Here is an 11,029-nt window from a genome sequence, read left to right on the forward strand (position 1 = left end):
TTTAAGCCACTAACATTTATATGGCTCTAGTTTTACTAAGTGGTTCGAGAACCACTTGCAGTGATACTCACGGGGAACTTGTGGACTTAGTTTTCAGGTTCGGGTATTTCCAGTAGGGCGGCCGGCGTCGCGTCCACCGCGTCCGTGCCCGCCGGCGCCACCTCCGCCGTCACGTCCGCCGTCACATCCGGCGTCACGTCCGGCGTCACGTCCGGCGCGGTGCGGCGCTCCAACGTCGTCAAGGAAGTTGAGCGGCTCAAGGAGAACAGGGAGAAGAGAAGGCAGAGGCAAGCGGAACTTAAAGAAGAAAAGGTACTTGGGTGCTCGTCTGGTAATGCATTTTAGAGTGGCTGCGAAGTCTCTGCAGGGATTTTACGACGACACTGATGATGTGGTAAATCTTCCTAATGGCTTTATCTTTGAATCCATCTTGTCTTTATCGGAATTGAATGCGCGTAAGAAAAATGATTGTAATAACGCTGCATTGTACGCACGAGTATGTGAGCGATACCCCCCTGATCAGCACACACAACATGTATTGAACTTCATTGATTAGTCCTACCTAGTTCATACAAGAGTGAATATATAAAATCATTCAAAATTGGGCTCATATCGTGTTGAATGTTTGTACATGGGACAAGATGTGAGCTTGACATCATTAATCTTATAATATTTGTATAGTTGAATAACTGAAATAACCAGGAAGCCCTCATGAACCTGGACCCGGGCAACCCGAACTGGGAGTTCCTGGCGATGATCCGGGAGTACCAGAACAGCATCGAGTTCAGGCCGCTGACCGGCACCGAGCCCGTCGAGGACCACCAGATCACGGTCTGCGTGCGGAAGAGGCCGCTCAACAAGAAGGAGCTTAATAAGAAAGAGGTACGACTGATTCTTTCATCCGGGGCTGACGAGCTGGTGCAGCCGCTAATGACCCTGTCACATTTCCAGGTGGACGTGATCAGCGTCCCCACCAAGGACCAGATGATAGTCCACGAGCCCAAGAACAAAGTGGACCTCACGAAGTATTTAGAAAATCAAAAGTTTCGATTTGACTACGCGTTCGACGACTCCTGCACTAACGAAATTGTTTACAAGTAAGCTTCTGCTCGCCTCGCGAGGCGGGTCGGTACTGCCAACAATTAAATCCATTACAACATTACGTCCTGATACGTGACCGTTTCTGTGACATTCGGTTCGTTAAAATGATGTAACGAGCTTTGAAAATATTAATTTAATCATCAAGAACTGGCACTTCTTAATTTGTAGTCACTGTTAATAAAATAATATAGAGTGTACATCGTTTTTTGTCGAGATCATTCGACACGAGTTTGGTTAAGGAGAAAAGATTGTCGCAAACATAACGAGTACAGCATCAAAGTTTAGCCTCTCTCGTGCTGTGGCTGAGCCGTTGTCTGTAGGGCGCGCGTCCGCAGGTACACGGCCAAGCCGCTGGTGGCGACCATCTTCGAGGGCGGCATGGCCACCTGCTTCGCGTACGGACAGACCGGCTCCGGCAAGACGCACACCATGGGCGGAGACTTCCAGGTCTCTAAACATATTCATTTGAATTTTAACATGCTTTTCTTAGTTTGGTCGTTCAACGAAATTTTCACGAATTTTAACAAGTTATATTAGTTTTAAAATCAGGGTAAAACAATAACTAATTATTTAATACGTAATTTGAGTTATATAAGGTATTTTTTAGTTTTTTAAACGTATTAAAGGAGAATGCCCATTGTAGTATAGAATTTGGTTTCAGTTTGTGCTCTCATGTAACTTACTTCATTTTGTAGGGTTTAATATGTTTATTCAATTATAAAAAAATTTAAATCTCTAGTTCGCCGGATTTGCTAGTAAAAGACCAATGAAATTTTTAGAATTAGGTTATTTTTTGTACAAGACAGCAGTGGATATTTTTTGATTATGCTGAATTCCTAAATACTTAAAAACATACGTATAAAGTATTTTATTAATGAAAACATGTATATAGTATAAACTTATTTAGCTAGCATAGTATTGTGTGGCTAGGGCCACTACGTCCATTCGTGAAGTAAAGGTTGCGGAACTATTGCGGAAATTCAAAATAAAACAAAAATAGACATAAAATAATTTATTTCTCGTATTATGCAGATGTATCATTGTACCTAACCCAGCCCAGCCTAACATAGACACAACAACCCACAGTTCGATTGCCAACGAGATAGCTGTAGTAATAACTAGAGATTGTATTAATAGTATTAGCAACGTTTTCATCACGATTGATTAATAAGTACGTATGATAAATAAATTAATTCTGCCCCCAATATGCCTGAACTTCTGTCTAACAAAATAGGTAACGAATAATATGATCGAAACATACGATTTAACTCAATCGGAAACATGAAATACCGCGTCAGTAAATCAAAATATTATTGTTAGGTAGGTACTTGTCAAATGTCAGTAGCAGTAGTAGTTGTATTTTTCCAACTGGAAAGGCAAAGGTATCATACCATACATAATCTTTAATAAAAAAAATTTATAAAAAAATATAAATATTTATAAATATAAATATAAAAAAAATATAAAAAAATATAAATATAAATATTTTGCCAATTGAATTAACTAATTTAATTTCATGCCAACTGATTAATGTCTCAAATTAATCAACTTCATTTCATTTCACTCCAAATTATCATTTTTTTAAAAGATTAGGCTGTATGAATTAATATCTTTGCTTTTCCATTGGGAAAGTTGAACTACTACTAGATAGAAGTTTTTAAATTACTAATTGTTTTAATCTTCTATATCCGGCGAAGTTATAACTTAAATTTTTTGAGGAAATTGTTAAAAATAAAAACTTAATTTTTAATATATATTTGATCGTAGCACAACACGAAACCAAAAATGGGCAATCTCCTTTACAATAAATTTTTGTATATTAAATACATTTTAAATATGTTTTAAAATGTTGATATCTGGCGAAGCTCGACATAAGTTCGACATAAATGAAAATATATTTTTGATTTGGGATCTTTTTCAAAGATTTTTCTGCAACATGAATAGTACATTAAAACCTTAATATAACATGATTTGCTACCATTCCAGGGCAAGACCCAGGACTGCAAGAAGGGCATATACGCCATGGCGGCGCGTGACGTGTTCACCTACCTGCGCGCCCCCAAGTACAAGCCGCTCAACCTCATCGTGTCCGCCTCCTTCTTCGAGATCTACTCCGGGAAGGTACGCCCCTCCGTGCGCCCTCTGTCCCGCCCTCTGTCCCCCCCTCTGTCGCACGGGATCTTGTTGGGTTGGCGCGACTTCTAGAAGTGAGCTTGTTTCCAGGTGTTCGACCTGCTAGCGGACAAAGCCAAGCTGAGGGTGCTGGAGGACGGCAAGCAGCAAGTGCAGATCGTGGGCCTCACCGAGAAGGTGGTGGACAACGTCGACGAGGTGCTCAAGCTCATCCAGCACGGCAACGCCGCCCGGACCTCCGGCCAGGTACCCCGCCCCCCGCGCCCGCCCCCCGCGGCCCCGCCCCCGCGCCCCGCGACGCGCGCTGACCCCGCCTCCTGTTGCAGACGTCGGCCAACTCCAACTCGTCGCGCTCGCACGCCGTGTTCCAGATCGTGGTGCGGTCCCCGGGCATGCACCGCGTGCACGGGAAGTTCTCGCTCATCGACCTGGCGGGCAACGAGCGCGGCGCCGACACCTCCTCCGCCAACCGACAGACCAGTCAGTGCCACGCCACACACTACACACTCTTAGCTCACGAGCGATTTGTCAGAATAGATATACTCGAGTCCAGCATGACTCTCAAACATTGTTGTAATGTTATTATGCGTTTATTTTGTTAATATCTCATTGTACGACATTTTTAATATCTGAATACGGAATAAAATTGTAAACGCCATTAAATTCGCAGGAATGGAAAGCGCGGAGATCAACAAGTCCCTCCTGGCGCTGAAGGAGTGCATCCGCGCGCTGGGCATGAAGGGCAACAACCACCTGCCCTTCCGCGTGTCCAAGCTCACGCAGGTCCTGCGGGACAGCTTCATCGGGGACAAGTCTCGCACCTGCATGATCGCCATGATCTCGCCGGCCATGGCCTCCTGCGAGCACAGCCTCAACACGCTCCGATACGCCGACAGGTGCGCCCGCCCCGCCCCCCGCGCCCCGCCCCGCCCCCCTGCGGCGGTGCGGCGCGCGGCTAACGCACGTGTGCTCACGTTGCAGGGTGAAGGAGCTCGGCACCATGGACCCGTCCCGGCGCGGCGAGTCTCCGCCGCCCGACGTGGACATGCCGCCCGCGCGGGACGACCTGGCGCACCTGCGCTCCCTCAACGTACGTGCCCCCCCCCTCGGCGCCCCGCCCCCCGCGCCCCACCCCCGCGCCCCGCCCCACTAACCGCGCCGCCGTTGGTCCGCAGGAGGGCGACATGTCGGCCGAGATGTACACCTTCCACGAAGCCATCGACGAGCTGCAGCGCGCGGAGGAGGAGGTTCTGGACAACCACAAGGCCGTGTCCGACTACATGCACCACGCGCTGCTCCGCGCCAACCACCTGCTCGCCATCACCAGGGACGTGGACTACGATCAGGACGGTAAGTACTCGCACGACCACGTAACGGGAACAATACATGATTATTTATTAACGTGTTATAAGTATTTATGAGATATAAAAGTCACTCGACGCCAAGCTCGCCGAGCAGCCGAGCTTGGTGCTCGTTGCCTCGAGGCCCCAGACGCTGTGCCGTTCGTGGTCGAGAAGCTTTTACTGTGTCAATGACTTCACAATTTTATGTTCGCAACACAAACCGACCCTCCGAGGTCAGTGTGGCCTCTAGCTTGTATGAGTGGTGGACGTGTGCAGGCGCGCCGGGACGCAGGAAGCGGGTTCGGTTCCGAGCGAGCTACGGCGGCGCCGCTCTTAGGACCCTAGGTGTGACGTCATCCGCTCCCCACTAACGCGCTACTGCCGTGTCCGACCTCTTGCGATCCAAGGGCGGGTTCCCAAATGTACAGAGCTTGTCGCGCAAACATCTTGTTTCAATTTAATTAAAAACTATGAATTTTAAAAATCAAAAGAAATGATACTAACTTTCACCTCGTTTTACCAATTAAGTTACTCGAGGACTAGAGTAATGAATCTATATTGTCGTGTAATATTACACAAGTCTTATTTGGAAACCCACTTATTAAATCGCAAAAGTAAATACACCATGGAAATAAATACCATAATTTTTATTCACGGAAATTTATTTTCTGTACTGTAATTATGGAAATTATATACATAGTTACAATTTTACTTTTCATTTACAATATATAATGTTTGAGTAAACTTGAGAAAATCCTAACTGAGAGTGACGCAACGAATACCAATCTCGAACATCAGTAAACAACACAATTCTTCTCTGTGCATGTACTACAGTTGAGTGCATGTGCATGTGCTACAGTTGAGTGCATGTGCATGTGCTACAGTTGAGTGAATGTGCTACAGTTGAGTGCATGTGCATGTGGTACAGTTGAGTGAGTGTGCTACAGCTGAGCGCATGTGCTACAGTTGAGTATGTGCTGCAGTTGAGTGCATGTGCTACAGTTGAGGGAATGTGCTACAGTTGAGTGCATGTGCTACAGTTGAGGGAATGTGCTACAGTTGAGTGCATGTGCTATAGTTGAGTGCAAGTGCAACACTTGAGTGCATGTACAACAGTTGTGTGAAATTTTGTACTTGAAGTCGTATACGTGTAAACACATACATAAATTAAATTTAGTAATGATGAGTATATTCGTTGCGTTACAACTTTAATAACCATTCACATGTCGATGTTTGGGTAACACGCTTGCACGCAGGAGACGGTTTAAAACTGCTTTTCATATTAATTAAATCACACACGTACAATGTGTGGTTTTTATTCACCACTAGGTTTTAATTATTGAAAATAAAAGAAGGAAATAATCCGAACTTACCCCAAAAAAATTCTTACAAAGGATTGGTTTCAACTCGCCTTTGTTGTTCGCCAGTGCGGCCTATATAGTTGTATTAAAAAAAATCGGTTTCTGAAACTATTAATGCGCCATCTGTTGTACGTTGATGGTACTATGATGAAAAATAAAGGTCAATGTTTGTCGTCGATGCGTTCTTGAACCGTTGATCCGACTGTGATCAAACTTGCTACAGTTGTGGCTGGTGCTCTGGGGAACTCTTCCATCATTAAAATATACAGGGTGTTCCACAATGGATATTAACTAATCAAGCCACAATTTAATCAATCAAGTAATTATAGTATCAATATTTTCATAACGCCCCCTTGTGGGCGCTGCAGGCCTAAAGAGGAGCGGTAAAAGCCCCAGAAAAAAAGGGGCGTTGTGTAGAGGCTTGGGAGGCGATTTGTAATTTCAGAAGGACTCTTAGACATCGACTGAGCTCTCGCTATTGTGATTTTTAAGTAGGTGAAAAAATGGGGGCGCTAAAAGATAATTTATTGTCAAAGTGGGCAGTAGACATAATAAGTTCGGGAACCCCTGCACTAGACAAAAGAAACTTAATTCAGATACCCATGAAAAAATAGTAGTTAATTGTTTATGTACAGATCTGTACGTACACCACTCTAAATATTGGCGACACAATATTCCCAACTTCAGGGCGGTGCACTCTGTATATTATTGCTATTTCACATCATATAAAGCGGCGACCACTAAGGCGACTTGAACCTCACACATCGGCTCGGAACAAATGTTTTCAGTAATCGAATACGTTTTTCGAGAATATTATAGGAATCTTTACTTGGATTAGCCATCGTACGAGTTCGCTTGTGTGTCCAACATTACGTGGGCCACCTACGGGTCCGTATTTTTGGTAATTAAAATGTAGTGGTGCCTCTTCCGAGTGCTCAGTGCGAGCGCGTGCTGACGGGCGCATGCTGACGTGCGCGTGCTGACGATGCGTGTGTGTGTGCAGCATACGCGACGCAGTGGGAGGAGCTGCTGAACGAGCAGCTGGCCGTGCTGGCGCAGTCCCGCGACCTGGTGGCAGAGTTCCGCACCAAGCTCACGCGCGAGGAGCACATCTCGCGCCGCATACACAACTAGCGGGCGCCGCCACCACTAACCGCTCTGTAATATATTATGTACCGGCGACGATCTTGTCTCGCAGTATCGACTGTGGGTGACTATTCAGACGATTAATCGATTTTGACAACTTAAAAGTTTGTTGCGTCGGTCATCAGTACCGGCGCAGCCTTAAACCACAGAATTGAAATTGAATCTAATTGTAATACGTATGTTTGGGCAGTACTGTTGTCATCTGTCACGTTTATCGATATTTTATATCGAATATTGACGTATGAAGCTATCGGTAATTAAGTACATATTTTACTAATGAAAACATTTAACGTGAAAATGTCCGGTGCTCAACAACACGAGGTCAGAGACTTTGTCGAGAACACGCGAGGGCGCCGCGACCGATGCGAGCTCCAACTCATTATTTAGATGAACGATGAGCAGCTTCCGCGCTTCGAGGGACAAAAACCGTCTCGCATCTGGACCTTATGTATATTTAGAGTGTGAGGGCACTGCGGGGTCGGTGACCGCAGGCATTGTGTAGTGCAGCAACGTGCGTATTGAGTCGAATGTAAATGAACCGACCGCACGCGCCTTGGAGCTCCGGTCGGGTTGTAAGGTTTGAGCCAAAAAATAGAGTTTGAGGTAAATTTTCGTCTCTCATATATCGACGATTAAATTAAGAGATACTCACATTCCACGTCGATTCGATAACTCGGAGACGCGCGTCCGTTAACGTGGAAGTTATTGAAATCTTCCGGCCATATTTGTAATTAATACGAGTAAATTTTTCAAAGAGGAAGTAATCTATATCGTAGTGAAATTGTACCGTTGGAATAGTTTTTGTGGAAGCAAACTCTCGCTCAAATACCATTTCGTTTCCCGCCTTGTTTTCTACAGAGAGAAAGGTAGATATGCCACGGTACATATTCTTTGCATGTTTTTTTTTGTGTTGATTTAGACGTACATGGAATAAAAAGATAGTTTTATGCAGAACGGAATCCAAGGTCAGATAAGTTAATTTTGACGTAAAATAATGCTATGTCAATCATAGAAAGAGATGACACGAGAACAATGCGGATCGTTGTCTTTCTCTGGCTGCAGACTGGGCGGTCACACGAACACTCATAGAAATAAATGTCTATACACAGATTCACCTCATTTGCTAATCATTTGCATCATTGTCATAAAAAAAATCGTAAAATTGTTCATTAATATTATTCTTCCCTTACACACTATGATATTAATTAATAAAAATAGTAAAAACGACTCAAAAAGACTATGTTTATGTAACTATAAGTTTTTTCAAGTCAATATTTTTAATTTTTTTCTCTTTATTTTTTTTTGTATTGTGTTGTGATATATTTTGTTAGCGAACGAGAATAATGACGCTTGTAGCGATCGCTGTGGGCTCGTGTCGCGTCCGGGCGGCGCCAGCTCATGCCGCGCCCGGGCGGCGCCAGCTCGCTGCCTCAGCTTGCGATTAAATACTTACTATTAATATAATTTTCTAATTTATTTTCAGTTCAACTTTTTATTCAGCTATTAAATGTTGTCATTGCCGTGTAATACTTTCTGTTAACTTATGATTAATATCAGGGGCGAAATGCTCGGAGGTACGCCATACTTGCTGTAAACTATCATTTAATATTCCATTTTACAAATTTAATCGTAATAATTCGATGTTTGATGTCAAAAAACACAAATTGTCTGGTAATGGAATATAGAATGGTAGTTGTCAAAAAAAAACGCGCGAAATTCCTATGTAACCTTAACAAAGTTAATTTAAAAATGTTTACGTGAATAATATTTTTTGTAAAATAAAAATTAACTTGACAAAACTGTGGTTTATCTGCGCTCTGGTGCTGCACTAGTCTAGTTTCTTCTGGTCTAGCTTTTACAAGTTTTTTGTACTTAAGCACTTCAATAGAGTGAATCAACATATCGAGACAAACCTTAAGGTCACGATAAAACATGACGTACTGTTACGTATCAATCTCGCATTTTTATATCTGTACATTTTCCAAAGTAACGAGTCACAGTTGTGACCTCAGATGCCGTCCGTAAAGTGTGAGATCATAATCCGAGTGTTTAATCATATAAAAGATTAGTGAACGAGGCGGAAATCGCGACATTGTCGATAATTTAAATCGATAGTTGAATGACCTGATCGATTATGACTATTTAACAAATCGAAATTAGAGGAAAAGTCTACGAAAAACTTCGAAACGCTGTAATTTAAATAAAAAACAGCTTATATTATGTATGTGAAGTTTTAAATGTATTTTTTTTTTAAATGCGTTTTGAGTTATTTTAATTGAAAAGGGTAATTAATAGTAAATCTTTATATGAGAAAGGCCTGGTTAATCCACGAGAACATGATAATTTATTTTATGTAAGTAAATGTTATCCTGATAGATTCGCACAGATCTGTGATCAAATTAAAATTAGAATGCACAGAAATGCGTTCTTATGGCCTTAATGACAAGATACACAATCTTTAAATGGAGACTTGAAATCGGATATGTCAAAAAGAAACGAAGAAGACAGCCTTTGATACGAGTGCGTGGCATTTATATGAATTAAACAAATTGAAGTTTAATTCCATTTTAATATCATTTTACGCGCGCTTTTCTTGAATTTCTAACTAACACCGAGGTGAATGTATACGGTACTTAGCTAAAGTGACTTTATAGTAAACGATTCTACAAAATTCTACTGTGTGAAGCCTCGACCAAAATCGGTGTTACGACCTTTGGTTTTAGACATGCGATTATGATATTTATGTATGCAGCTTTAAGGTATAATTATTTTTCCTATGCAGTTCGATTAAAGCGTCATGTTTTCGCGTGGAATACAATTGTTCTGTATAGAAAATATGAGGTTAAAAGGACAAATCGAAGTCTGCGTGTTGCCTAGTTGAAATGCTTTATTGTAATAAATAAATATATTTTAACATCGCACATTGTAATAAATTAATCGAAATCGTTATGTTGTTTTCTTTTCCTTTGCTCGTTTTCTTTGAAATAAACTTTTTGTTTTTTATTTGATTCGATCAACATACTTTTGAATGGACCTGCCTGTGCCTTCAAATTAGAGTATTACGATTGAAAGGTGCAGAGCGCGTCCGGGTATATCCTGCTAATTTTATCAATGACCGAAACTACAATACGTAGTGGTTTCGCGGCAAAAGTAATCTAGACATCCCAGACTTGATCCGTGAAGGCGTTAAAATATTACATCTTATTCTTTGGCGGGAGGTTAAATATTCACAAATACATCACGTTTTGGAAACTGTAGTGGATGTAACGTATATTCGTGTGAGGTAGTATTTGGTTGTGGTTTGACGAATAAGTTAACAGTTATTCTTAAACAATAAGACAATCGAGTTTGGAGGCGGCAGAGGGTATTGTGAGAACCCACGGGCAAGTAATATACCTATTGTTTATTCTAAGCAGTTGAGCGTTCGGGGCAGAAATTGACCACTCGACATCGGGTTGTAAACTCATTATTCATTTAGAGCGTTAAAAAGAGGTCAAAAGAGGGCGGCGCAATCTACTCTGATGTTAGTTCTGTCTGTTGGATGAAATAGTTCATACCCCACCTGGCATAAAGTGGCCACAGGAATCCATAGACATACGACATAAATGTCCACCTTGGCACATGAGGTCGAAGTATGCAATGTATTGTCTAAAGGCTACCCATGTGGCCACCCGTCAACCCGAGCACACGAGCGCGTCGCGGCAACAACGGACACCGTGGACCCACCCGGGCGAGCTTACAGTGCATTCAGCGCACGACTTAGTAAATTTTGTGGTTTTTATTTGCATAACAGAATTCCGGATATTCTCAGGATGATTTATTGTGTAACGCGTTCGTGAACACAGGTAGATGCATATTATTATATATTTCCATAAAAATAATAGATCTGTGGCATTTAAACACTTATATATTCGTTTCGTTTGATGCGAGTACATCGGGCGCGTG

The 11,029-nt window shown here is 42.5% G+C and overlaps 1 protein-coding gene across 8 annotated transcripts in view; it reads left to right on the top strand.

The window, feature by feature from the left end:
- Window positions 1-8,883, top strand: part of Klp10A (kinesin-like protein 10A) — a 51,346-nt gene extending 42,463 nt beyond the window's left edge. For 6 of the 8 annotated variants that reach the window (XM_089727971.1, XM_089727972.1, XM_089727974.1 and 3 more), the window contains 11 exons: window positions 91-312; window positions 703-882; window positions 952-1,097; window positions 1,437-1,548; window positions 3,088-3,222; window positions 3,325-3,480; window positions 3,561-3,714; window positions 3,905-4,130; window positions 4,216-4,324; window positions 4,410-4,584; window positions 6,942-8,883. In XM_089727971.1, coding sequence (XP_089584097.1) covers window positions 91-312; window positions 703-882; window positions 952-1,097; window positions 1,437-1,548; window positions 3,088-3,222; window positions 3,325-3,480; window positions 3,561-3,714; window positions 3,905-4,130; window positions 4,216-4,324; window positions 4,410-4,584; window positions 6,942-7,072 — 1,746 coding nt within the window. In that variant the 3' untranslated portion in view covers window positions 7,073-8,883. Of the gene's footprint in view, window positions 1-90; window positions 313-702; window positions 883-951; window positions 1,098-1,436; window positions 1,549-3,087; window positions 3,223-3,324; window positions 3,481-3,560; window positions 3,715-3,904; window positions 4,131-4,215; window positions 4,325-4,409; window positions 4,585-4,853; window positions 5,284-6,941 lie in introns of those variants that run through there. The other 2 variants (XM_089727973.1, XM_089727975.1) reach the window with 1 other exon arrangement.
- The last annotated feature ends 2,146 nt before the right edge of the window (window positions 8,884-11,029 follow it).

The sequence above is a fragment of the Bombyx mandarina genome, chromosome 05 (assembly GCF_030267445.1).
Source record: "Bombyx mandarina strain Sakado chromosome 05, ASM3026744v2".
NCBI lineage: Eukaryota > Metazoa > Arthropoda > Insecta > Lepidoptera > Bombycidae > Bombyx > Bombyx mandarina.